General features: G+C 55.8%; 1 protein-coding gene and 1 non-coding gene across 11 annotated transcripts in view; both read left to right on the top strand.

Annotated features, from left to right (window-relative positions):
* CRTC1 (CREB regulated transcription coactivator 1) overlaps positions 1-27,916 on the top strand; it is a 76,543-nt gene that overhangs the window by 38,022 nt on the left and 10,605 nt on the right. For 2 of the 10 annotated variants that reach the window (XM_047843014.1, XM_047843023.1), the window contains exons 2-12: positions 3,797-3,913; positions 5,107-5,154; positions 6,680-6,817; positions 7,820-7,881; positions 9,715-9,809; positions 11,820-11,905; positions 15,823-15,863; positions 16,351-16,571; positions 21,300-21,433; positions 24,917-25,228; positions 27,415-27,519. In XM_047843014.1, the coding sequence (XP_047698970.1) occupies positions 3,797-3,913; positions 5,107-5,154; positions 6,680-6,817; positions 7,820-7,881; positions 9,715-9,809; positions 11,820-11,905; positions 15,823-15,863; positions 16,351-16,571; positions 21,300-21,433; positions 24,917-25,228; positions 27,415-27,519 (1,359 nt within the window). The remainder of the gene's footprint in view (positions 1-3,796; positions 3,914-5,106; positions 5,155-6,679; positions 6,818-7,819; positions 7,882-9,714; positions 9,810-11,819; positions 11,906-15,822; positions 15,864-16,350; positions 16,572-21,299; positions 21,434-24,916; positions 25,229-27,414; positions 27,520-27,916) is intronic. The other 8 variants (XM_047843024.1, XM_047843027.1, XM_047843022.1 and 5 more) reach the window with 6 other exon arrangements.
* LOC125161354 (U6 spliceosomal RNA) lies at positions 12,092-12,193 on the top strand. The gene has a single exon (XR_007150569.1). It is a non-coding gene; the product is annotated as a U6 spliceosomal RNA (small nuclear RNA).

A 27,916-nucleotide genomic window follows, 5' to 3' on the forward strand; every position in this document is an offset into this window, starting at 1 on the left:
TGTAAATCGAAAACTTCCACAATGAAAACTTTATTAAAAACAACAAAAACAGGGGCACCTGGGTGGCTCAATTAAGTGTCCGATTCTTGATTTCGGCTTACATCATGATCTCATGGTTCCGTGGGTTCAAGCTCCATGTTGGGCTCTGTGCTGGCATCATGGAGCCTGCTTGCGATTCTCTCTCTGTCTCTCTCTCTCTGTCTCTCTTTGTCTCTCTGTCTCTCTCTCTCCCTCTCTCCCCCCTCCCTCCCCACATACCCTCACTTGCACTCTGTCTCTCTCAAAATAAACTTAAAAACCCAGAGGCTGATGTGATAGTGACTGGGGTGGGGGGAGGGGGGACAGCTCCTTGAGTGGGGTGTCAGGGAGGCCCTGTGGGATGGGCATGGAAGGGGGGCCATCACAGGCCAAGGCCCTGGGGGTGTACAAACTCAGGGTGCTTTGGGACCAAGGAGTGGGGAGAGCAGAGGTCAGGTTATGGCAAAAGCATGGGTAATGGGGTACCCACACACCCTCAGCCCAGGCTCTCTATATCTGGAATGGGGTCCACTCATAATCGGGGAGCCTGGACTCAGACCCTGGGCTATCTGACCCACAGGCCATAAGCAGGGAGGAACCCTGGGAGATGCAGGTCTCCTATTGTAGCAGGTGGCCTCCAGCATATGACAGCCTTGTCTGGGCCTCAGTTCGCTGTCTGCACTGCCCTTTTCCAACAGCCATGAGGATGAGGTGGGGGGAGAAGAAGGCATCCAAGTCCTATTTTGACCTTGAGTCTCTAAGAGTTTGGGGAGTTGTGTTGGCCTTCTGAAAAGTCCTATGTGCCTCCAGATGGGCTGTCCCCTGGCTTGTGAAAGGCAGCCCCTGAGAGCAGGAACAGTGGTATTCATTGATTCCCTAACATGTTCGTATACTTGTGTGTTCCATGAGCAGGTGCTGCTGAGCGACAGGCCCTGGCTTGGATGCTGGGTTTATAGAGCTCTTTTGGCGAGGTCGGGGGCAACTGTTGTTGTTGTGGGGGCACAGAGTGAGGGCTGCTGTGTGGAAGGACGCATGAGAGACTGGCTTGGCAACAGGAAGAGGCATGAGCTTTAACATTCAGCAGCTCATCAGGTCCTGCCTGATGGTTTCACTCTGCTGTTTTTCCTTCCTTTGCACCCTCTGAGGCAGCAGGTCCTTGGGGCAGAGCCCTAGGCTGGCATCTTCGCACCTCAGTACTCTGCTCCTTGGAGTTCCTGGCCAGGCACAGGAGGGCAGGCAGCTCTTGCAAAGTGAGGGGGTCCCCAAGACCACACTCAGGTCAACTGGGAGGATGGACTCAGGATTCAAGCTGTTAACACTCACAGTTACGGTTTATTACGAGTGAAAGGACACAGATTACAGTCAGCAGAGGGAAGGGGTGTCTGGGGTGGTATCCAGGAGCGTTCCATGCATGGAACTTCCAGTCGTCCCCTCTCTGTGGGGTCGTGTGGACAGCTTGTACTTTTCCCAGCACCAAAGTGTGAACAACACGCATGGTGTACTGCCAGCCACGGGTGCTCCCCTGAGCCTCGGTGTCCAGGGTTTTTATTGGACTCACAGCGACCTGGCTGACTGCCACATGGGTGACCTCCACGTCTAGTCCTCGCAGAGGGCGAGCTGATTCCACATGGCGCAAGATCCTACATCACACTGTTGGCATAGACCACCCGGTGTGGCCCAAGACCCCAGGCAAACAAAGATAGTCCTGCCAGGCAGGATGTTCAGAGGGCTTCCACCTCCCAGGAGCTGGGGACAAAGGTCAGACTTCTCTAGGCCTTTTCTACATAGCCAATATGCAACCAAGGACAGGCACAAGGTCCCCCAAAGGAAGAGCAGGGCCCCACACAGCTTCTACTCCAAACCCAGAGGCTGTACTCCAAAGCCTGACAGTCCTATAGCAAAGGGGAGTTGGGTGGGGAGGCCACTGCTGGAAAGAAAGACTCAGATAGAGGTGGGGCCTGGAAGGACTGGTGTTGCAGCAGCATGTGAGTCAAGAGCATCCTGTCAGTTCCCAGTCCTGTAGATCATCCCCAACGCCAGGCTCTCTAGAGGCCTGGAACATGGCAGCTTTGTGGAGTGCTTGGACAGGATGCTAGGGTCCCAGAGCTGGCAGCTCAGCCTGTGACAAAAATGCATGTAGTGTAAGCACTTCTGTGTCACATGCCATGCATTCCTACACACTCTTGGACAAGGAGGGAGGGGGAAACCAAGGCCAAGAAGGGGGCCACATGGTTCTTGAGAGGTGGGTGCAATGCAGGCTTCTGCCATAAGGCTCAGACACAAGGAAGCATGTGGAGTGTCTTGGGTCTGAGATGACTTGTGCCTAGGCGGGAGTGGGGGCCCCCTGTATTTAGTCTCCCTCTCCCCCTGGCTGGAGGCTGGCCTGTTTCATCTTGCATGACTGTGGGGTGAGAGGGACACAGCGGGGTATTCACGGTGAGCGTCTCCAGCCATTGGAGACAGACCCTGGGCTGGGCCCCGCAGACCCCAAGAACCACCCGCGAAGGATGGAACAAGGTCATTCTCCCTTCTGACCCCACCACAGCTTGCAGGAAACAGCTGTTTACCTGGGTGAGGTGCTCTGCTGGGCGGGCGGCCAGTTCCTGAGCCTCGCTTCCCTCTCCAGTATCCCAGGCCCCCCAGGAAGCAGGGGCCGGCGTGGGAGAGCGGGGCGGCGCGGGCAGCCAGCTCACGGAGCGCTGCCAGGAGCTGTTTGTGAAGGAACGTGAGCCGGCCTTGTTGTGTACACAGTGTCGACCCTAGCAACCACCCCAGCCGGGGCCGGAGCAGACGCCCACCCTCCCTGCATGCCCAGCCACCACCCCTCGGACATGACGTCTGTCTCCCAGAGCGGGCGTGACAGGCGTCGTGGACCTTCAGCCTTCAGTCCGGGGGGCCATGAGTGGCACTGACCATGTCAGGGGCATCTGCTGTTATTCCCAGGAAAGTGGAATCGGCTGTTCAAGGGAGACGAGGCCAGGTCCCAGCCTCACTCCGAGGCAGCCACGGCCGGCCAGGGGGCTGGGCTGCTGGTTCTGAGGTGTGGCCCAGTGGGACAGATCCCCACGTGAGTGATGGGTAGAGGCCCGTGCAGGCATTCGGCCATCCCAGATGAAGGCCCTCCACTGGCCCCAGCTCCGGCGAGGCCCACGAGACAGGCAGATGGAGCCTGGGGGCTTGGGCAGGACCCCTTAGAACTCAGGCGGGGTCTGGCAGACCTGCCTGCCCTGTGTGTGCTGCCGGAGGGATCACACATCCTGCGCTTTGAAAGCCAGGGCTGTGCTTCTGAGACGGCCCCTCTGATTCAGGCCATTGGAAAGACAGTTTCTCCTGTGTCCGGGTGTCAATTCGCAGCCTCTGGCCCGCACCCCGGGAATGCAGCCTTTGGCTGTGATGAGAAATGGCTCCCCTGGGTGGGTGAGGGGCCTCCTCCACAGGCTGTAGGCTCCAGATCTGCCCGATACTCTCTTGCTCATTCACAAATCGTGCGAGTGAACCAGCAAGGTTCCCCAAGTTCATGGAGGCAGCCCCCCGCCCACAGGGCACACTCCCCTACCTAGGGAGAGCTGCCTGGGGCATCCTGGGTTGCTGATTCTGCCATTTTGGGTGGAGAGACACCTGGCTCCTTTGAGTATCAGAGTCAAAGGGTCCCGCACCCTCTGTGACTGCTGCCGTTGGCCCACCGCTTGGTTCCTTTCTGGGCCCCTGGGGTGGCGCTCTTCATGATTTGCACGGGTGGGCTTCCAGCCCCCACTGTAGCTGCGGGCTTCTTTTGCAGCTCCAGCTCCAGAAGTCTCAGTACCTGCAGCTGGGCCCAAGCCGTGGCCAGTACTACGGCGGGTCCCTGCCTAACGTGAACCAGATCGGGAGTGGCACCGTGGATCTGCCCTTCCAGGTGAGCCCCCACGCCCCCACACAGCCTCCCACCTGGTACGTGTCACATCTGGGCCCCACCCTGGTCACAGAGCAAGAAAGCATGTGTGTCGGCCGCAGTGGATAGCTGGGGTCACCAAATAATTGCCGCAGCCCGCCTCACCCTGCCCCCACCTACTCTTTTCCTGTCCCCGAGATGGCCTGGCCCTTGCCTGTCCCCTGTCAGCAGAGCCCACAGCAAGGCTGTGGTCTGGCCGAGAGTGTTTCGGCAGCCGCTACACCTGTTGGCCGGCTGTGCGGCATCGGGAACCGCTCGGGGCCTCTGGGGCTTGGCTCCATCCTGCCTCACTAATCCGCAAGCCCAGCAATTCTCAGAAGGAGGCCCTGTGGCCTGACCCCACTTGTCTGCGAACGTTTCTTGGCAGAGGCGCACACAACGCGGCTCCCGGAGGCCACACAGCCGCTGTGCACGTCCTTATCATAAATAATGAGAGATAAGGCCCATTGCCTGGGCTCAGCGCTGGCTTCTTACCCCAAGCTCTGCCCTGACCCTGGTCTGCAGGTGGAAGCAGGGGCAAGGTGGGCCTGGGAGCAGGGCCAAGAGCTGGGGCCATCCCCCGCTTGTCTGGGCTCTGTAGGGACAGGTCCATCAGACGGCCACACACCCGCCCCTTTGCTGGGACAGGGCCTCAGAAACAGCCACGTCTGTCCATGTGTTGACAGGCCAGGTGTAGCCAGACTCGTCCCTCATGGAGCTCAGTCCCCCACCCACCCGAGTCACTCCCCAGCTCCTACTCCTCCCACAACGCTGCTGGAGTGCAGCAGGGCACCTGGACTCAGGTTGGGTCCACCTGGCTCAGCTCTGCCTCCCCTGGGCACCTCGGAACATGACCCTCCTCAGATGGCCTCCTCGCTGGAGCAGACACGTGGAGCCGTTGTGCTGATCCTGAACGTGCTCCAGGAGCCTGACCTCTTTGTCAAGGCCCTTCCTAGTTCGAGTTTTCTCCCCTCTTCCCGCCTCTCCTCTTCCTCTGTTTCCCCCATCCCCTTCTCCCTCAAGGAGAGCATCTCTCTGGGCAGCCCCCCAGTACGGCCCTGCCTAGGGCTGGCATGGAGCCCCCTCGGGCCAAGGGTATACTGGGGCCTGGCGGGCATCCCACTGGGGGGCCAGATGAGGCAGGAGTGTCTCAAAGTCTCGGTTCTTTGCATTTTCAGCCCAGCGGATATCTGGGGGAGGCCCTGGCAGCGGCTCCTGTCTCTCTGGTAAATGAGCCCCTGGGCTGAGGCCTCGGCGTCCCTGGCACGTGCGCGGGTGCTGGGTATCACTGCGTGGTCCCCCAGTGGCCTGGCGGGATGTGTCCTGTCCGCCAAACAGAAGTGGATCCACTCTGCACCTCCCCCTGCCCCGTATGGGGAAGTGCGTGTGGTTGCGTCGAGAGACCCCCGCCCGGGGGATCCGAGCATGGGCATCAATGCTGCATGGTTCGTTCCTGTGACACATGCACACTTACGTGTGTGTGGATCCTAGGTGCAGCCTGGTGAGCTGGGCTGTGGCCGGGCCCGAGCTTCTCTCTGCCTCTGGCTCTGCTTCAGCTGTCTTGGTTTCCCCTCTGGCCTTCTAGGCGTCTCTGGGAGGAGATGAACAGCCCCTGCCCTCTGTTGTTTGTGCCTGGATGGCAAGGTTCCCACCTTCCTTCGGCCACTGAAGTCTCTCAGGCCCAAGGCCCTTTGGCGGCAAAAAGTGTAAAAAGACCCAAGCTGGCAGGGTCCTTTCTGGGTCAGAGAGAGACAGGGGGCCCCAGACTCCAGGGAGAGCAGTCAGCCCTGAACACTGGCTCAGGCATTTGGACGGGTAGGGAAGAGCAGTGATTCCAGCCAGTGGCAGTCTTCCGGAAGGAAATTGCTTTTGCCTGGCTGCCCAGAGAAGACAGAAGGGCTCAAGGGCCAGATGGCCGGGTGGGGGGACCGGCTGCCTCCGGAGCTGGCTAAGATTGCCAGTCTCGCCCCAGTCAGGTGGTGAGGAGCCCCGTGGCACCAGGGAAGGCAGGGAGCAGGCTCCCAGGGGCCCCAGGGGCATGGAGCTGGGAGAGAGAGCAGGGTCTGGCCGGGGGCCTCGTGCCAGCCCCAGGTGCTGGAAGGAAGCCCCTTCCACCAAGCCGTGGGCCAGGGCTCCGGAAAGTGCTTGCACTTGGCTCCAGTGGTAAAGGGATGAGGTGCTGGGGGAGGGCGAGTGGGGGCTTATCTCAATCAAAACCGGCCAGGGCTCAATAAGGAGCCTCTGGGGAGCCAGCACTTGGCCAGGTGGGCCCCTTGACGTCCTCGGCTGGAAGCCCTGGGGGCTGTCTCTTGGCAGGCCCCTCCGGGGATGACGTAGGTGGGGAGAGGAGGCCAGCCGGGCCCAGAGAGAGAAGGCGGAGGCCTGTCTGCACCTGGCGAGGCTGGGGGGCGCTTGGGCCGTCTGCACCCCTGGCACCCCAGCCGGCACCGGGCCCCGAGCTTGTGCTGCTCTGCCTGGCCCGTGCATGCCGGCCGCACTGCACGCCTGCCACCCGGCACCCAGGATCCCCAGCTCGCCCCTACCCTGGCAGTGCTAAAGGCTGGGGGCCCTGGCTGCAGGAGGAAGCCCGTCTGGGCTGCAGAGTGGTGACAAAGGGTGTCTCAGGAGCGGGGGGCCCTGAGGTCAGATCCTGGGGGCAGAGCTGGGTTGGATCTTAGGCCACAGCTGATAACTGTTTGGGTTTCTCTCTCTTTTCTGGTCTCCTTCTCCCCTACCCCTCCCCTCGCCCAGACACCCTTCCAGTCCTCGGGCCTGGACACCAGCCGAACCACCCGGCACCACGGGCTGGTGGACAGAGTATACCGAGAGCGTGGCCGGCTCGGCTCCCCACATCGCCGGCCCTTGTCAGTGGACAAACATGGACGGCAGATATCTTTTACCCAGAGGACGGGAGTGGGGGATGACTGCAGGACCCTGAGTCTAGCTGACTGAGCTGCCAGCTCTGGAGATGGAGTAAGGGCTGTCCCAGCCCTCCCAGGCAGCACCAGGAGAGGGCGCAGTTGCAGGGCCACCCTGGAGGAGGCAGGCAGTGTGGCTGGCTGAAGAGCCTGTGGCTGGGGGCTGGGGGGCACACAGGGAACGGGGACACAGGCTGCTGGAGCACGCAGCGTGAGGCGAGGATTGGGTAACGTGAGGTCGGACCACACTGTGTTGGACGTCTGTCTGGGCAGTGGAACCCAGAAAGGCTGTGAGCAGGGTGTCCACATGTTGGGGCCATGTGGAAGGCAGCCCAGCCCAGGCAGTGGGGCTGAGGGGGGTCTGAGCCAGACCCAGACCCATCCAAGGGAGGCTCCATCTGAAGACAGAGAATTCGCCTCTGCACCTTGGCCAAGCAGAGATCGTCAGGAGTTTCTCCCCCACCCCCTAAGACTTGGCCGCCCCTTGGTGCTTGGCCAGCCAGGCCCCCCGCCCCCGACCATCACTGGAGCCTGAGTGGCTGCTCTCGGGACCCCCAGCATTCTAGAACAGAGAAGCCTGTTCTTTCCCGGTTCTCATTTCCGTGGCTGGGGCAGCCTGACCAGCTGGGCCTCAGACAGAGCCCTCAGGCCCCGGGAGCCGCCCTGTCAGCCTAGAATTAAGAGTCAAGACCCAGGTCAACTGAACCAGACTCCCCACTGCCCCCCATGGGCCCCAGTTTCACAGCCGAGGCCCCTCTTGGAAAGGGTGCAGCCTGCACGTGTGCTTGCAGGGGGTGAGTGCTGAGTGCTAGGTGGATAGGGCTGAACCCCGGGGGCTGCTCGCAGCCAGGCAGGAAAGGCCCCCGCCCTGCGGCCCCAGCTGTTCACAGGCTCCCAGCAGCCTGGCCACGAGGTTCCTGGGGCTCGGGGTGGGGCCTGAGCCAACAGCGCTGTCCCCTTAACTCACACTCAAGCGGACAGCTGCCCATACGGCACCGTGTACCTCTCGCCGCCCGCGGACACCAGCTGGAGAAGGTCAGTGACCCAGAGCCGGCCCTCAGCCCTCTTGTTGGAAACAAAAACAAACTTACATCATGCTTGTGCTTGGAAAACCAAGATGCAGTCACTTTAAGATGACAAAACTAAGAAGTATCCAGAAGTTTCTAGAAATCAGCTCTATCCCTGTAACACCAAGGTCATAGCTTTGGAGTCTTCCAGGATTTTTTTTTCCTCCTTCCATGACTTTTTTTTTTTTTCTTTCATAGACAGAGTTGAGATTACATTAGATATTCAGTGTTGTAACTTGCCTTTTTCCATTTCATACTATATTGAGTGGTTTCCCACATTGTTGAACAGTCATTGAAAGTGTGATTATAAAAGTATTCTATATTTATTACCAGAAGATTAGGAATACACAAAAATGTACCTGAAAGAGGAAAAAAAAATAATGTCCTCGTCTGCAGAGGTCTAGAATAATAATACCATAGTTAATACCTATAATAAATAATGGGTGATAGGTGCACACCAGTCTGAATACAATTATACCAGAGAAGTGTATACTTAAAAATGGTTAAAATGGTAGATTTTGTAATATATATATCTATATATATATGTATATATATAGATATATAGATATATATATCTATATATATATGAATGATTTCATTAAACAAAGACCAAAGTAAGCAAACTGTTAAAAAAAAGTATGAAATACGATATATAATGTAATGTGTAATTCAATAACGTAATTAAATTCCTACCAAGCATGTATTATATATCGGGCCATATTTCAACCATCATATTCATTTAGTAACATAAAACACACAGAGCTCTGTGGAGTAGGTGAGCTTTTATTCTCTGCATTTTCAGTATAGAGAAACTGAGCACAGAGAGGTCAGAATACTTGCTCAGGGACACACAGCCGGTAGGGGAGCCAGGATCCAGACCAGCCTCTCACTGTTGGGCTGGCCCCAGGGTCAGAGACTCAGCCAGCCTAGTCCTTTATAGCCTGCTCTTCTCCTTGAATTGTTTCCTCCATGTCACTCTCAGCGGCTGGCATGTCCCTTTTGGATTCATGCTGCTCTTACTTTCATCCCCAGAGTGCCAGCCATGTGGCTGGATCCACCTTTGCTCATCTGCTCAGCTCCCCGTGGGTGCCCACATTTTCCTGGGTGCCTGAGGCGGTCTTCTGGGACTTTCTCTGCAGGCACCTGCAGCTGGCAGCTGGAAGCACATTGAGTTACTCTGTCCCCAGTGCAGAAGGCAGGGCTCCTGGCAGCCTTTGGGCTGGTTGAACCAAGACCTTGCCCCTCAAATATTGCCTCATGCCACCTCCCCTCCCCAGAGGCTGCATTCTTTCTGGGTCATTCTCTGAGCCTCATATCACTGCCTCCCCTTCCTGCCTATTACACCTGGTTTGTAACTGATTATCCTCGGGGGCAGGGTTGCCCGTTGGTCTTTGTCACCAGAAGGAGACCCAGTGATGGCCTGGGGACTTGTACCCCCAAGACTGGGCCACTGTGGGACCGTTGGGCCCCCTCTCCAGAGAGTATCAGCAGGAAGGCACTATCCTTTCCCTAAAGCTGAGAAGCCTACAGAGGGGATGGGGGTAGGGAGGAGCTGGTTAGGAACGGAGGGACATCTCTGCTGCAGCTTTTGTCTTCAACGGCTTTGCAGATCAAAGTAACGGTCACTCCTGTGGTTCTTTTGAGAACAATGTCCTTAGGGTTTTATGCAGGTGCAACAGCTCACAAAAATGACCCACTATTCCCACCCTGTCCCATTGATCATGTCCTGGATAGAGTGGAGCCAGGACTGTCCCATCGTCCGCTTTGGGGCCAAGGCTCACTGTCTCTCTCCTCTCCTCAGGACCAATTCTGACTCTGCCCTGCACCAGAGCACAATGACACCCACCCAACCAGAGCCCTTTACGGGCGGGTCCCAGGATGCACACCAGAAAAGAGGTATTGACGGGCATCGTTCCTTGGGTCAGGCGAGTCCAGTGGGTGGCCCCTATGCTCCCAGAGGTCACAAACTCAAAGATGGAGAGACCTGCAAAGGAAGAGTCAGTGAGTGCTATGGGACAAGGGGAGGGGTGTGGAAACTTGTAGAGATGGTGCTGCTTGCTTTGGGTTTTAAAGAGTACCCAGGAGTTTTCTAGGCAGAGAAAACAGCCTCTGCAAACACTCATGGATTCAGGCCATAGCCCCACAGATGGGGGCCTTCCACGTTCTGTCAGTTGTAGTGGGCAGCAAGCCAAGCAGAAGGAGGCATTTATCAGCTCATGACCAAGCAGTCCGGAGCTAGAGAGGTTCGGCTTTAGGTGCAGCTCTATCCAGGGCTTCACACTTCCTGGCTTTGCTGCTCAGAACCCTCTTGATTCACACAGAATATGCCCATTCTGCCTACTGTGGGTGGGAAAGGGGCTGCTGCTTTCCCACCTCTTCCCCAGGCTCCTCTCTGACCGAGCCATGCATACACCCCTGGGGCAGATCGGTGCCTAGGCCCCTGGTCTCTCCTCAGGGAGAGCTGGGCACTGGGGCGGTGTCCCCAGGACCTTCTAGGACGGTGCATGCCATCTGAAAAACTGGGGCACCATCACCTAAAGAGAAGGACAGTGCTGTGTGGCCGGCCTCAGGAAACCCCAGCAGGCTTGATCTGCCCAGAGGCACTGAAACCAGAGAATTGATCACATACAGTTAAGGTCCAAACACCCATTTTGGAGTAGCATTGCACTGTGTGAACGCGTAAACATACCAGGGAGCTTCTGCTATAGAGTAAGGATTATCAACCAGAATTTCACCCCTTGGGAGGTGGGGGGGGGGGGGGCTCTCCGCATGCCATCTTCCTGGGATCCCTGTTCATCAGACAGCAAAGGTGAGATTGCAGAAGGAACTGTCTCTATAATAAAAGTGAGGATTCCAAATGTCCGGGGGTGAAGAGAACAGGGCATCTGGTGTTTCACTCCTGTTCCCAATGTTGGCAGCTGTTCTTGAAGGGGCCGTCTCCTTGGTGGGTTCCCCAGGAAAATGGGGCTTTCAGGGTAGGCTCTCCAGGGCAAGTGTCATCTCTTGGGACTCTGTGACCAGGGAAAGGAGCTGCAACCCAGGAGGCCCTTGGCAGCTCGGAGTCCAGTTGTCCTTGGCCTGGGGAGAGGGGAGACATGTTACCTGCCCCTGTTTCTCCACGAGGGGCCCAAGAAGTGATGGGGGCGGGGGGGGGGGGGAAGAGGTGGTTAGCCTGGCTTCTCTCCCACCCCCCCACAGTTCAGTCTCTCTGGTTTTTAAGAAGGAGGAGTTGACCCATCTAGCTGTGTTCAATGTGGCTCTATTGAAAGTGAACGACTGAACCTCCAATAGGTGTAAAGAAACTGGGTCTCATAAGGAAAGTGTTTAATCTCACCTTAACCAAAAGGTCCTAAGAAAGGGGCCTTCAGGCACAGCTGGTTCCAGGGCCTTAAATGATGCCCATCCAGTCCTTCAGACCTTCCCTGCCCTCCGCTCCTCCTCTGGGGCTGGCTGGCATTGCGACTAATTCATGAGGCCACAGCTACCATGAGTAGACCAGCCAGCCCCGGCTCATATTGAGCAGCATGGATGCAGGTGACCACAAAGAGGCAGGTAGGGTGAGGAGGCCGGGAGAAATTCTCTGCTGTTCTCTGCAACCTGAGGCCTCCAGGACCTGCCATGGGAGGCAGAATCGATACATGTCCTCAGCTCCAGAGCTCCCGTTTTCATTTCTTTTTGAATCACAGGGTCTCTGGCTTGTTTTTTGTTTTTTAAGTGTTTTTTGTTTTGTTTTGAATGAAAACCCTTTTTTGTACTCTAGTGCAGTCCCCAGAAGTTACTGTTGGGGCAGTTACACTTGTGTCATGGTTATGACCCTGTGTATGTCAGGGAAGCTCCCCACTTTGGTGCCACATAGCTTCAAAGTGAAAAGGTTCTGATTTTCTTTCTCTTCCCACCCCACCCCAGTCTTACTATTAACAGTCCCAGGAATGGAGGAAACCACATCGGAGACAGATAAGAATCTTCCCAAGCAAGCATGGGATACCAAGAAGGTAAGAGTCTAAGGGCTTTCAAAAAACGGTTTTCCTTCTTGATCTTTTTTTTAATAGCCTAGCCAAAGGTAGAGAAATAGCACACCTTCCCTGAAGTGTGAACCTCACTCAGATTTGACCAGGCCTGCCATTAGGGTTAAATAGACCTGCTATACTGGTCAGAAGCCATGAAGAATTAAAACCCATGTTCACTGTGGCAGCACCTATACTAAAATTGGAACCATAGAGAGCTTAGCATGGCCTCTGCACAAGAATGACACGCAGATTCATGAAGTGCGCCGTTATTTTTATGTATGGCGTTGGCTGTGAACCAGACTTACTGTGGTGATCATTTCACAGTACATACAAATAGTGAACCTATTTGTCCAAGTCTGTGAAGATGCTCAGGGTTTAGAACCTATACCTCCTAATTCTTAGCCTGTGATCTTTCTGCTAACCCATAGTATTGGGTAATTGTCATTGTTTATACATGGTTACAGTCATCCTTAAACTTCCATTAAGTCTACTTGGAATTTTCAGTTGAGTTGAAATCTCTGTATTACCTCCAGGTCCAGAAACAAATTTCCCAACAACCTATAAGATGTCTAGTGGTAAGATAGAATTTGTGCCATGGGTACAAATTTCAAAGAATTTGAATAGAACAAAATACACTTAACACCAAATCTATTTTGAATATTAAAAAAACAACAAAAAACTAAAACCCATTGCTGGTCAGGGTGTGGTGAAAGGGGCAGCAACATGCATTGCTCATCCCCCACCCAGAAAATCGTAGGGAGGTGACAAATGAACAAACAGCGATGTGTTCCTCAAAGGCAGGTGTTCAGAACTTTCGAAATCAACTGGAAAGAACTTGAATGTTCGACAGTAGGGGGGTTTTATAACTGAGGATGAAAACATCCTCAGTCCCCCATGCGGAAAGTTCTCCACATGGTGAGTTGGGATTTTTGAAGGAATTTTAAAGGCATGAGTGACACTCATGATGGTACTGTTCTGTGGAAAGAACAGGATAAAGCATCAAACATTTCGAGATAGACAGGCACACCTCATTCTATTGCGCTTTGCTTTATTGTGTTGCTTTTTTTTTTTTTACAAATTGAAGGTTTGTGGCAACCCCGTGTTGAGCAAGAGTATCAGTACCATTGTTCCAACAGCATTTGCTCACTTTGTGTCTCTGTGTCACATTCTGGTAATTCTTGGAATTGTTCATATTTTTTCATTATTTGTTATGTGACGTTTGATTAATGATCACAACTCAAAGTTCAGATGATTAACATTTTTAGAAATCATTTTTTTAACTCTTTTTTTTTTGAGAGAGAGAGAGAGGGTGCAAGTGAACAAGGGGCAGAGAGAGAGAAGTGGGGCTCACCCGGGGCTCCAACTCATGAACTGTAAGATCATGACCTGAGCCAAAGTCAGATGCTTAACAACTGAGCTCCTCAGGCACCCAACTGTTTTGTTTTGTTTTGTTTTTTAATTTATTCACTTTGAGAGAGAACATGAGCAGGGGAGAGGCAGAGAGAGGGAGAGAGAGAATCCCAAGCAGGCACTCCAGTCTCAGCGCAGAGCCTGATGCAGGGCTCAAACTCATAAACTGTGAGATCATGACCCGAGCTGAAACCCAGAGTTGGATGCTTAACTGACTGAGCCACCCAGGCACCCCAATAAAGTATTTTTTAAGTTTATTTATTTATTTTGAGAGAAAGAGGGAGAGAGAGAGAGAGAGAGAGAGAGAGAGAGAGAGAGAGAGAAAGAAAACATGAGTGGGGGAAGGGCAGAGAGAAAGGAAAGAGAATCCCAAGCAGGCTCTACGCTGTCAGGCCTATGTGGGGCTCGATCTCACAAACCATGAGATCATGACCTGAGCCAAAATCAAGAGTCCGTTACTTAATCAGCTGAGCCACCCAGACGCCCCAGCAGTAAAGTATTTTAATTAAAGGCACATAACTTGTTTTTTTAAAACACTGTCATTGCATACTTACACTGCAGGATAGTGTAAACATAACTTCTTTGTGCACTGGGAAACCAAAAAATTCACTTGACTTGCTTTACTGTGATATTTGCTTTATTGGGGTGTTCTGGAACTGAAGCTGCAGTATCTCCAAGGTATGCCAGGGTGTACACACAGATGCCTGGGTGTGATAGGACCAGTCCCAGGGGAGACATGCAAACGGGGCGTGTCCCCTCGAGTGTCAGGTGCGGGCGCCATTGTCAGCCCTTTATCCGTGTCTGCATGTTCCAGTTTTGCACAAAGAGGCATAGGATTTTCATATTCGGGGGGAAAAATAATTCGAAAAGAATTCTGACAACCCGAACAAAATCGGAAAGCCACTGAAACACCTAGTCGCAGAGAGGTGAGTGGGTAAGGAAAGACATCAGGGTTACAAGCAGCCGAATGTGCTGCTGAACCATGAAGACAGGGAAGATGGTGGGGGTTGGTGCAAACACACTCGACATCCTGGGAGTGAGAAAAGAGGGCGGCAGAGCCCAGCATCATGGCTAAACTTTTAACTACCACGCAAAATGATGTGGCTGCAAGGATGTCAGTAAAGGAATTCCACTGGATTTGTGGGGAGTGGGGTGGGCGGGGGGGGGGGGCAACGATGGGTGAATTTTTAATACTGTTTAGAAATCCACGGTTATCTCCATAATGTTCGTGGAATGCTTTTGAAAGGTTCTTTAGAAAGTCATTGTCATCACGCTTTGAAAAAATCCGGTAATGAAGCAAGTGTTTACTCACAGAATTAAGGAGCCAGTGGCCAAGTACAAACCTGTCCCTCTGGCATTTTCTGCAGAGGCTTAATGCTGCTGGTCACACACCACCCCTCAGGGTCCCCAGTCACTGTGGGGCCCCCCCCAGCCCCTCCCCGCCCCACACACACACTGGGTGTGCACATGGAGTCTACAGCCCTCCGCCAGTGCATCCACCTTCTTATCTGATAATCCCTAAAGAACACATCAGCCTGAGGGCCTGTGAGGCGGATGGAGAATGAGGGAAGGTGACACAGCCGGAGTCCTCCGTCAGCACGCGGGCTCTGTCCGGTCATGTCTGCCGCCATCCGGCGGGTTTCCTCCTTTGTCCTTGAATGAGAGTCTAGGGGCTCTGCCTAGAGCCTACAGTTCTCGGCTGGCATAGTGGCCCCAGCCCGAAGAGGAGGAAACCAGCCAGGGTCCTGCTGCCAACAGGGTTTCCCTGGGACCCCCTTCCCAGCCCCACAGGGCAGGCAAAGTCTTCATCCTCAGGTGGTGGGTGCGTGGGAGCACGCACAGCACCACGGTCCCTGTGGGAGCCATAGCTGAGGGACCACGGGAAGGTGGGTCAGCTAGGGGCATGGGGAGCGCCCTCTGTGTGTTCATGGTGCCCATTCTGAGCCTCTTCATGCTGCCCCACATGATGTACTTTCGTGCCGTAGACAAGTGGATGCTGAGCAGAGGTGGCCCCTGCCCCGGGATCCCCTCCCACTCTGATCCAGGAATGGAATGGGGGATTGGTTCGGGGTGCCCACGTTTCCAGTGGCTCCACTGCTGAGGTGGTGCCTGGGGTTTTCGGGTGTATAGACCGGACAAACCACCGTCTTCCCCAAATGCCTGCTGACAAGGGACCATGTCACTCCTCTGCTGTGCCCAGCTTACGGGCAGACAGCTAGGCTTGGATGTGCCTGCTTGCCACCAAGGGCAGGGGCTGGAGGTGGGGGCTGTAGAGACCCCTCTGCACATAACTCTTGGTTTTGCCCCTGGGCATGTCTGGGACAGGCCCCTCTGCCTTTGAGGTTGCCTGGCTCTGGTTTGTGAGACGTTCCAGGACCTGATAAACTCCCTTCTTGCTGAGCGTCTCCGGCCCTTGTGGCATGGTCAGCCATGCCCTGAGGAGCCACAGCACGCCAGGAGGCCCGCTCAGTGTCCGCTGTCTTCTCTTTCAGACGGGGTCCAGGCCCAAGTCCTGCGAGGTCCCCGGGATCAAGTAAGTCTCAGCAGGGCCCACCCTGCATGCCCAGGGCTGTCAGGGCCGCTCAGATGACCCCAGGGCTTCCTGTCCGCTAGCTCACAGGCTGCAAGTCCTGACAAGAGGGGCGCCCCGCCACTGGCCGCCAGTCAACGAGCCTCACAGGGGGCGGGGGGGGATATGGGGCCCTGCTCCCCTTCCCTGCCTGAGGTGGCCGAGCCCCGCCCCCACCACCCCTGCTCAGCTCCAGCTTGCCCGCTCCTCAGACACCCCCTGTCCCTGAGCCGCAGGAGGACCCTCACCCCAGCCTCCTATCCTGCATAGATAGGTAGGCTGCTTCCTAAGGTCCCATTGGAGGTGTAGGCTGACAGTCCTTTTCTGAGCATGGCAGCACCTAATCTTTTCACACCAGTCTCCCCCGACACCTCGCTCCCCCGCCACAGCTTCTGGGGAAGAATGGGCCGGCGAGAGCTCACCTACCCCCTCTGTCTGGCCTTCCCCCCAGCATCTTTCCATCCGCTGACCAGGAAAACACTACAGCCCTGATCCCCGCCACCCACAACACAGGGGGCTCCCTGCCTGACCTGACCAACATACACTTCCCCTCCCCCCTCCCGACCCCACTGGACCCTGAGGAGCCCACCTTCCCCGCGCTCAGCAGCTCCAGCAGCACCGGCAACCTCGCGGCCAACCTGACTCATCTGGGCATCGGCGGCGCCAACCAGGGTAAGGCCAGGCCAGAAGGCGGGAGAACTTCCTTCCCTGGCAGAGCTGAGCAGCTAGTGAAGACAACACATGGGTTTGGATGAAGATTTAGCAGGGTGACATCCAAAATGCTGGGCATGGAGTGGGAGGCAGAACCTACCACAGGGGCTGGGCTTTCCCAATATTGCCCAGGAAAGGCATCCCAGGCAGAGGGCATGGCTTTGGTGAAGGCCTGGGGGTGGGAAAACTCAGCTGTGTCCCCAGGGATCAGACAGTGGTTCTGAGGGTGTACTGGGGGCTTCAGAGAGTCTGGGTGAGTCCAGAACATTCTAGGAGGGGAGCCCCCAAGAGTTTGACCCGGCCGGGGTGTGCCAGGCTTTCCCCCCCACCTCTCCTTGTCCTCAGCTCTTCATGGAGGGCCAGGACCAGTCCTGACCTGCTCCCCCCACACTCCACCTGCTTGGGACACTCCAGTCCAGGCCACATTCATGGGGACATCCCATGGGCCCCTCACCTTCCTAATATCTCCCAGTGCTGCCCAACCCTGCTTCTCTGGGGACGAGCAGCACGGTTTCCCAGTGGCTTGCCTCTTCTGTTCTCTTGCCTGCCCTGACCTGTCGATGCATCCCGTCAGCCCCACCATTGGGACCCGGGCCAACCTGGACCTTCTCTACCTTACATGGCCTCCACCTGCCTGCCCACCTCCCCCACCAGCTCTCAGCCTCTTCTCAGCCAGGATGGCCATCACCTCATGGCTCTCGTCTGCTCAGGATCTTGCACGGGTCCTCGGTTCCCTCCCAGTGAAAACCTGAGACCCCTGGGTCCCGGGAGATCAACTACAGTTCACCCTCCGACTTTGTCTCCCGCCCCCCACACCATCTCCTCTCTGGCCAGCGAGCTCACCTCAGGGCCTTGGCATGTGCCACCTCTCTTCCACAGTCCTCTTCCTCCAGGTGGCTGCAGGACCCCTCGCCCACCCCATCCCTGCTCACACCTCTTCTCAATGAGCCATTGTGGCCCCCTGCCCACACTCTTACCTCCAGCCTCTCACTCTTGCTTTTCTTCATTTACCCTGCTGCTGTTGAGTCACTACTTTGCTCTCATCTGTTCCCTGGGCCAGGCCTGGCTCTCCCATGTCCCCACTATGACCCGCATGTCCCCAGTGTGATTCTTGCACCCATGTTGACTGTGGGATGTGTGGGTTTGCATCCAGGGAGGACACAAGGCAGCCCCAACAGCCTCATGGTGGGATGGGCAGAATGTGGACCCCTCTGTGAGTCCACACATGTCAGGACTTGGTGACCGGTGAGAGCGCTACCTTGCTGCCCTGCATCCTGCCCAGGAGCCGATGCTCGCCCAGTCCATCTGCCTGTCTTACCTCTGTCCCAAGCGTGGTGGGCAGCACCATGCAGGGTTTTCTGAGAGAGAATCACACGCTCTAATTCACATTTGCCACAGCCCTTCTAACCACCCAGGGAGAATAGGCTATCAGGAGGGGTGCCAGTGCCAGGGCAGGGCCCCACTGAACACTGTAGAGAGACTTCCAGGTGAACTTGTCTGGCCCACGTTATAGGGAACAGAGGCACTTGAGCCGGAGTTGTTCCGGGCTTTGGTGCTGACAGGACCAGAGGCAGGTGAGGGGTGTTAAGGACAGTGCAAGTGTTCGTAGGTTTCTAGACTAGGAAATAGAGGCCAGAACAGTGAAAAGCGGGGCAGGACCCCGGCCTAAGAGCATTGAGGCTCTGTTCTTGCGTGTACATACCTGGCCCCGTGCCCACCGAGGCTCAGCCACTAGGCAGAGGGCGTCAGCTTCCACTGTCCCCCCCACCCCCGGGACAAAGTGAACAGATTCAGGGGATCCTGAGACCCATGGCCCCCTGAGAGGTGGGTGGGCAGGGAGGGTCCACACAGGCCTATGCAAAGCAAGAAACCAGCAGGTTGGCTCTGGGGACACTGGAGGGGCCCCCTTTTGTAGGCACCACTGTTTTCCTGGCCCCCCTTTTTCTCCTCACGTCTTGCTGTGGCCTCCAGAGCACCACCCCCTCCTCCAGAGGGTCCTTGGCAGCCCCCCAGCACCCGCCCAGGAGCTGTGCACCTCCAGCCCATGCCGAGTCTAAACAAGCACAGGAAAACACAACACATGTGAAAGCCATAGACGCGGGAACAAGCGCAGACCCCGAGCGTGGGGCCCAGACCCTGGCCCGCCTGGCTGGGAGCGTCAGCCCAGTAATGTCTGACATGTGTTCGGTTGTTTGCGAACCTGCCGCTCTAGCTGCTCGCCTGGCAGGGGCTCCGCTTTCTGGGCGCATTTTAAATCAAGCCGAGCCGCTGGCCCCTGGCACACGTGGAGATGGCCCCCCCAGCCCACCCGCCAGTTGGAACGTGAGCCCCTCGAGGAAGAATGGGAGGCTTCTGCCTCCAAGGAGACAGCGGCCCCTCTCGTTCTCTTAAACATTTGCTGAGGTCGTTTTCCTGGTCGTTGGCCAGAACCTGGAGGAGGGCAGGCCCGGGTCCTCCTTCCTGGCACAGCTCCAAGGCCTGCCAGCCCCGCATACGAGGCTTGCGTGCCTCTGGCTGGGCCCCTGCCACCTGGCCTGCCCTCCCCTGGCAGCTCTCCCTGCCCGCCCCAGACTTCCCTTCCAGCTGGCCTCACTCCTTTTCCCAAAGGTGATCCAGGTTGCCAAAAGGAATTCAACAGCAAGGCGTCCGTCCGCCCTCCCAGCCCAACTGGCCTCTCCTGGGGTGGTGGCCGCCCAGTGTGAGACCAGGAGCTCACTCTGCAGCCCAGCAGAGGATTAAAAACTCCCTTGTACTCAAGATAGACAGAGGCTGGCAACCCAAGCACCAAATCCAGCCTACCGGTGTGTTTTGTCTGGCCCATGATTGCATGCGTGATGCTTTGAATCAACATCCGAAAATCAGGAGAGTGTGTGTAAAACTCTAGACTTCTGGCTTCTCTTGAAGAATCAGAAGGTCCAGCAGTGGTGGGTCGAGTTCGTATGCCACAGGCCCCTCCTGCCCCTGTTGCCCCACTGACCCTCTCTTGGTATTTGCCTCTGCTGCTCACTGAGCCCTGACATCTGCTCCCGGGGTGTTGAGTGCTCACAACCCGAAGGATGTCAGAGGCAGTGGATGCTCAGAGAAGAGGAGGGAGCAGCCTGTGGTCCCGACTGTGTTCCCTGACTAGGCATCTCCCGGACTCTTCCTGCTCAGGCTTCTTGTCCGTGCCCCCCTTGACGCTGCTGTGTTTGCGGCAGCTTGATTCTGGGGCCCAAGTTCTGTGTATAACTTGGAACCCGGGGCTCTGCCTTGGGAGCACTCTGCCAGGCCCTCCTGCAGTGCACGGCTAAGTGGAGCTGCCAGGGCGACTGAGGGGAAGTGCAGGCGTGACCAGGCTTGCCTCGCACAGATGACACAGCCAGTGCGCAGCCGCCCTGGGCGGAGAGAAGGCCGCCCGTCATCTCCCCTCAGTGTGTGCTGGGCGCATTCACACTGGCGTGTGAACCTGCCATCTCACCTGCTGGAACAAGGTTAATCTGACGGCCCTCGGCAGAATGGGGCCAGCTACCCCAGGTGAGTCAGGCTTCTACACCACCGGCCTTGACTGCAGGGCAGACTGTCTTGAGAGCCTGCTCCCAACCTCATTAGGGCCTCACAGTGAACTCTTGAGGGTGGCTGTTATCGTTTCCATCTCAAGGACAAGGAGACCGACTGGGAGATCAAGCCAATCCCCCAGGGCTCCCACAAGCATCAGGAGGCCTCTCCCTGGCACCATGCCCCAGGATAACCCAGCAGGCCCCAACTGCTTCCATACTGAACTTGACCTCACTCAGCTCCTTCACAACAGGCACGTCCAGGGATGGGATTCCAGGGGGAGGGGGCCAGGGTGACGGAAGGGGCAACACGGAGCCCTCCTGACAGGAGCTCGATCGGGAGCAAGGGTGTTGGAAGTAGAGAGAGAGTAACTGAGTTTCTAGGTTGGGCAGCCCAGCAGGGCTGATGGTCCAGCACGGAGAGCACATGAGGTGAGAGGAGAAGGTTGTGGACATGAGATGGGGGAGGGGCTGCCAGATGCACAGGTCTGGGGCTGAAAGGAGATCTGGCTGAAGGAATAGTTCGTTACAGGGTGGTACAATTTTGAGAGCATGAAGCTGTAGGCGAAACTGAAGCATCTGGGCAGGACCAGCTTGCTGGAAGCTAACCAAAACCCAAGCCAGTTTAGGCAAAAAAAGGGGCACCAATCATCTCCCAAAACCAGGAAGCACCACTGTGGCTGGATCTAGAGCTCAGGTGCTGCCTCTCCTCAGCCCCTGATTCTCCAGCTGGCTCTTCCCTTTGCGGCCATATGGTGCTCTCCTCACACAGCTCCAGACCTCCCTTCTTGGCGTTCCATCAGAAGTCCCAGGGCAGTCTCTCATTGGGCCAGTCTGGTCACATGTCCATCTGGGGGCCAATCATGTGGTGGTGCAGAGGCAGGGAAGTGCTGATTGGCAGGGCCTGTGGGACACGTCCCTGGGAGGGATGGCAGGATCAGTGGGATAGTGCTAGCCAGCATGGGGATGGAGCAGGAAAGAGAACAGAGTCTACACAGGTATCGGGGCCTTGGAGGGGAGCACCCTGGGTTTGGTGATTAGGACACAATGGATTCTGTCTGAGTGCCTGGGCTGCTCCCAGCAGTGACCAAGGTGTGTGAGCAGCCCTCTGGAGGCCAGAGTCATGCCCACCCTTCTCTCCTGTCCTCCCTTTCAGGAATGAGCACGCCAGGCTCCTCACCACAGCACCGTCCAGCTGGCGTCAGCCCGTTGTCCCTGAACACAGAGGCAAGGAGACAGCAGGCCCAGCAGGTGTCGCCCACCCTTTCCCAGCTGTCACCCATCACTCAGGTGTGAGGGCGTGGTGGGGTGGGGCGGGGAGGCGTGGCCTGCTCTGCCCCTCAGGGAAGCCTCCCTCTCCTTCCAGGGGCCTATAGAACCTTGAAGACAAACGTTCCCAACATTTCTGGCTATTTGTCAAAATTTCAAGCGCATGAAAACGTATTAAGTACTGGCCTGGAGTCTCTTGTAGCTGTCATGGGCAGATTTGTGTGACTGGGTGTCCTTCTTTATGTCACTTTCCCTTCTTGAGGATCTAGTTGAATTTCTCCAAAATGAGATGTTTAGAGAGGTTTTTTATTTTTTCAGTTTACCATAATTTTGTTTCCTCTGCTTTTTTTGGTAGCTCATATGTGTCTAGGAATTGGTCTCTTTCATCTAGATTGTACAGTGTGCTGTCATATGATCATTCATAGCACTCCTAATTCTGTTCTTTTAAAATTTTTTTTTTCAACGTTTATTTATTTTTTGGGGGACAGAAAGACAGAGCATGAACGGGGGAGGGGCAGAGAGAGAGGGAGACACAGAATCAGAAACAGGCTCCAGGCTCTGAGCCATCAGCCCAGAGCCCGATGCGGGGCTCGAACTCATGGACCGCGAGATCGTGACCTGGCTGAAGTCGGACGCTCAACCGACTGCGCCACCCAGGCGCCCCCTAATTCTGTTCTTTGAAGTTGGTCGTAATGTTCCCACTTTTGTTTCTGGTTTCAGTAATTTGATTCTTTTCTTTTTTACTTAGTCAATTTAGGGCCTTTATGGCCCTAAATTAGGAAGCATTCCCTCCTCTTTTGTTTCTTTGGAAGCATTTGAGAAACACTGGTGCGGATTCTTTAAATATTTGGTAGAATTCACCAGCAAAGCCCCTGGGTCTTAGCCTATCCTTGTTGGGAAATTTGAGGGTTTTTTTTTTATTTTTAATTTTTTTAATTTTTTTTTCAACGTTTATTTATTTTTTGGGACAGAGAGAGACAGAGCATGAACGGGGGAGGGGCAGAGAGAGAGGGAGACACAGAATCGGAAACAGGCTCCAGGCTCTGAGCCATCAGCCCAGAGCCCGACGCGGGGCTCGAACTCACGGACCGTGAGATTGTGACCTGGCTGAAGTCGGACGCTTAACCGACTGCGCCACTCAGGCGCCCCAAGGGTTTTTTTTTTTTTAAGTTTTAACTTAAATTCCAGGTAGGTAACGTACAGTGTAATATTAGTTTGAGGTGTATGATACAGTGATCCAGCATTCCATACATCACCCGCTGCTCATCACAAGTGCACGTCTTCATCCCCATCACCTATTTCCCCCGTCCCCCCATCTGCCTTCCCTCTGGCAACCATCAGTGTGTTCTCTGTGGCTAACACTTGGTTTCTTGGTTTCTCTCTCTCTTCTTTTTTTCCTTTGCTCGTTTGTTTTGTTTCTTAAATCCCACGTATGAGTGAAATCAAATGGTATTTGTCTTTCTCTGACTTATTTCACTTAGCGTGATACTCTCTAGTTCCATCCGTGTCATTGCAGATGGCAAGATCTCATTCTTTCTTTAAATTTATTTTTACTTATTTATTTATATTTCATTTTTTGAGAGAGAGAGAGAGATGCTTGAGCGGGGGTTGGGGGTGGGGGAGAGAATCCCAAGCAGGCTCCATGCTAAGCATCACAGGGCTCAATCCTGTGACCCTGGGATCATGACCTGAGTCGAAATTAAGAGTTGGCCACTCATCCAGCTGAGCCACCCAGGTGCCCCAAGATTTCATTCTTTTTTATGACTGAATAGTATTCCTTTTTTTTTTTTTTTTAAGTTTTTAAATTTATTTTGAGAGAGAGAGACTCTAGAGAGAGAGAATCCCAAGCAGGCTCCACACTGTCAGCCTGGAGCTTGACTTGGGGCATAAGCCCACAAACTGTGAGATCATGACCTGAGCCAAAATCAGGAGTCAGATGCTTAACCCACTGAGACACCGAGGAGCCCCCACATCTTCTTTATCCATTTATCAATCAATGGATACTTGGGCCACTTCCATAATTTGGCTATTGTAAATAATGCTGCTGTAAACACTGGGGTGCATGCATCCCTTTGAATTAGTATTTGTGTATTCTTTGGCTAAATACCTAGTAGTGGGATTGCTGGATTGTAGGGTAGTTAGTTCTATTTTTAACTTTTTGAGGAAACTCCATATTGCTCTCTACAGTGGCTGCACCAGTTTTCATTTCTGTCATCAGTGCAGGAGGATTCCCCTTTCTCTACATCCTTGCCAACACTTGTTGTTTCTCGTGTGGTTAATTTTAGCCATTCTGACAGGTGCGAGGTGATAGATCTTTGCATTTCGCTGATGATGAGTGATGTTGGGCATCTTTTCATGTGTCTCTTTTCCATCTGTATGTCTTTGGAAAACTGTCTATGCATGTCTTCTGCCCATTTTTTAATTGGATTGTTTGGTTTTGGGGTGTTGAATTTTGTAAGTTCTTTATATATTCTGGATACTAACCCTTTATTGGGTATGTGATTTCCACATATTTTCCATTGGGAGGTTTTTGATGACTGATTCAATCTCCTTTCTTGCTATATAGGTCTATTCAGATTTTCTATTTCTTCTTGGATCAGCTTTGGTAGTTTGTGTGTTTCCAGGAATTTGTCCGTTTTGCCTGTTTTTTTTTAAATCCCTAATAGGTAATATTTTTGTTGTCTGTTTTTTAACATAACCTCAATGGCACTATCTACCTATAACACAACTGATAGGCATACCTTCCACTGCCTGGCCTCAGCCCGTTGCCCTCTGTGTCTCCCGCCTGCTTGTTCAGATCAGGATCCAGACAGAGCCATGGGTAGCTTCTGGCAATGTGTCTTCAGTCTCTCGATCTGTGACCCCTGTGCCTTCTCCCTTAGACCTGCATGCCTTTTCTGGAAACTGTTTTTTGTTCATGTAACCGCCACTTATTAGAGGCTGGGCCTTCTGTTCTGTGTTATATCCTGTAGCTCCTGGTCACATCCAACCTCCCTGAGAGGGCAGGAGCCCCAGCCTGCCCCAGGAACTGTCCATATAGACTCACAAATGTTGAAAACTTCCCTCTAACCAGGAAAAATTTCTCTTTCCACTCCAAGAAGGCCTGAGCTGATCATTACTGAGTGGCCACACCACCATCTCCATCACCCAGAGTGGTCTAGGCACAGGCTGCCTGCCGGGTTGCCAGAGCGTGGAGCCCTGAGCCTGAGCGGGTATGGAAGGTAGTGCCCGCCTCTCGGCGTGTGGCAAAGGAAAGGCTCCTTGGGTGCAGGGCACAAACAGCTGGATTAGAAGCCCAGGTCCTGTCCAGGTGCAGCCTAACCCTCTGTGGCCCTGGGAAAGGCCTGTCCTCTCTAGGGGGTCCAAGGTCTGGATGTCTCTTTGTTTATCCATAACATCTTTGCTGAGCATGCCAGGCCATGGGGCCCCCCTGGGGACCAGGTACTCATAGTCTGGCCTCTTCTGCCCAGTGGCCTCCCACGTGACGCCCTCCTCTTCCCCCAGGCTGTGGCCATGGATGCCCTGTCTCTGGAGCAGCAGCTGCCCTACGCCTTCTTCACCCAGGCGGGCTCCCAGCAGCCACCACCGCCACAGCCACAGCCCCCTCCACCACCACCACCTGCGTCCCAGCAGCAGCCGCCCCCGCCACCCCCACAGGTGCCCGTCGGCCTCCCCCCAGGCGGCCCCCTGATGCCAAGCGCCAGCCTGACGCGGGGGCCCCAGCTGCCCCCGCTCGCGGTCACGGTACCGTCCTCTCTCCCCCAGTCCCCCCCAGAGAACCCGGGCCAGCCGCCAATGGGGATCGACATCACCTCGGTAAGCCTAAGATGGGGTCGTATGGGGCCTGGCTGGGGGGGGGGTGGGGGGGTGGCTCATGGATCCCAGGGGCTGTGGGAGACCCTCATTGGGCTCCCAAGACCCAAAGACTCAGGTGTGTCTGGCTGAAGCCTCCTCAAGGCTCCCCTTCAAGACCAGCTTGGCCAGGGGTCAGGGCTGAAGCAAGCACTGCCGGGCCAAGGTTGTCATCCCTTGTACTGATGGGGAAGCTGAGACACAAGCAGGGATCATTTGTCCCAAACTTCACTCAAGATGGACTATACTGTGTCTGACTGCAAAGCCTCTCCCATACCCTTTGATGCCCAGTACTCAACCCTTCCCATCCAAAAACGGCTCCCTTGGAGGCAGGGAGGACACAGAACTCTCAGGGCCTGGGGAACAGACTGCTGGGACTTAGGAGGACAGAGTTGAACTTGGAGGAGAAGGGATGAATCCAGCCCTGTGGTTCATGCAGCACAGTGCCCTGGGCCAGAGACGTGCAACTTAGACCATGGGACTCCCTGCTTGGGGCCTGGGGTCCTACAGCTCAGACCATGGGACCCTTTGCCTGGACCTGGGCTCAGGATAATGGGTGCTTGATTTTGACCTCTGCACCCCCAAACCTTCTCGAGTGTTCAGACTTTCACCTTGGTTGCCCTGGTGGGAAGGGAGTGGTCTCGGCTATCTTTGACTATATTTAGAGCAATGGGGACTACGTTTAGGGTACAGCAAGCCCTCTCCACTCAGCCCTTGGCTGCCAACCCCAAGATAAGTGTCATCAAAACATGATGTGCTCTGCAGAGACTAGGCCCCCTGAGCTGGGTGGGGTAGGTGAAGAGAGACCTGTTTCCAAGCTGCTCTGACCCCTCAGAGGGCAAACCCCAGGGGTCCCCCGGACAAGAATGCGCACAAGCCTTTTCTTTGTCAGAAACATGGCTGGTGTGGGGGCAGCTCTGATGGCAGAGCCTGCTTGGAGTACCTCATTCCCTGACGCCCTCCAGCGGTGATGCCTCACTTTTGAGCTGGGCAGACAACGGAGGCAGGGATGTCTGGGCCAGGTGCACAGATGTTACCCCTCCACCCCCAGGGCTCTCTGTTGCCTTGTGCCCCTTGGGGGCAAGGGCTCTGGTTGCCTCTTTCTTGAGTTCGTGCAGCCTCCAATGAGCAAGGAGAACATCCCTCTGGACAGTTTCCTCTTTCCAACTCTGAGAAGGCCCGAACCGGTCATTGCCGAGTGACCGTGCTGGCGCCTCCCACACTGATAACCTTGCCTATTGTACCCCGGTGCCCCTCCCAGGCTCAACCCCTATTCCAGACTACTCAGAACAGGCCACTGAGGAAATGGAGGAGACCGAGCGTTTATGGGGCCCTGGGCTGGTCAGCCGGGCCTCAGTGAACAACAGGCCCAGAGAAGTCAGGGAGCTTGCCCAGAGGCACACAGCAGGTCCTGGGTGGACTGGGACCAGAGCAGGGGCTAAATCCAGGTCCTGCCCCAGCCCGTCCTGCCCCTGGTGAGAAGCTAAGGCCCTCTATCCTTCAGGTGAGGAGGTGGCCGCCCCTGGGAGGTCTCTGGACAGCAAATGCATCAGGCTCGTCCCAAGCGGTGCCGGTGTAGTGACTGCCGGGTACCGGACGTCTTGCGGTGTGCCCCGCATGGCCTTGTTTGTCGGTCCCACCACCCCTCGAGGTGGGCAGGATGTGCTGTTGCCCAGAGTCGGCAGCAGAAGGCGGCGGCTGCCTGCCCGGCCCTGGGCCTTGTGTTGCCCACGTGCGTGTGGGTGTGTCTGTGTGTACACAGGTATGGCTGTGTGCACACGTGTGTATGTGGGTGCGGGTGTGTGTTCGTGTGGGTGCTCTGAAGCCTGCCAAGCTAAGGTGGACCCCCTCCGCCCCCCCCCCCCCGCCACGGTCCTCCGGCGCGATTCCGTGAAGCTGGGTTCTCTGACCACGCCCCCCCCCCCCCCCCCCCCCCCCCCACAGCCTCCGGGAGCTGGGTTTGGAGACATGTGCCCGAAAGGCCCCAGGCTCCGACAGGGCTCAGGGACCCGCACCACTTGCAGGTGCTCCTGGTACCGTGCTCACCCGCTGGGCGGGGGGTCTTCGGGGGGATGCTCGGCGGGGAACGGCCAGTCCCAGGAAGCCAGGCCCGGGGCCCCTCGCGCGTCCTGACCTGTCTGTCGTCGCAGGCGCCGGCTCTGCAGCAGTACCGCACTAGTGCCGGCTCCCCGGCTAACCAGTCTCCCACCTCACCTGTCTCCAATCAAGGCTTCTCCCCCGGGAGCTCCCCGCAAGTAAGGGGACACCGCCTCCCCCCTCCCGGCACCCCGCGCCCCAGCGTTGCTTCGCGCCCCCCTCCCCCCCCGCGTCCCCTACCATCTGTGCCTCGCTCCATCCCATCTTGTCCACTCCGCTGGGGCGGGGAGGAGAAGGCGCCGCCCCACCAGGCCCGGCTCAGGAGCTGCCACGTTCCCCGCCGTGTCTTTGTGGCCGGTGCGGAGCCGAGCTGGAGGCGGTGGGCTCCTCGCCTGCCTTCGTGACCTTGGTGTTGGCCACACCCCAGGCTTCTTGCCAGGGTCACCCCGGGGTCCCACAGCCTGTGCACACATCCCACGCGGGCCCTGCCCGCCCGAGGCTCCCCAGAGTGGAGGAGGGCTCCACCTGCTCTGGGGCACAGCTGAGGCGGTGGCT

Source organism: Prionailurus viverrinus, chromosome A2 (assembly GCF_022837055.1).
Source record: "Prionailurus viverrinus isolate Anna chromosome A2, UM_Priviv_1.0, whole genome shotgun sequence".
Taxonomy (NCBI): domain Eukaryota; kingdom Metazoa; phylum Chordata; class Mammalia; order Carnivora; family Felidae; genus Prionailurus; species Prionailurus viverrinus.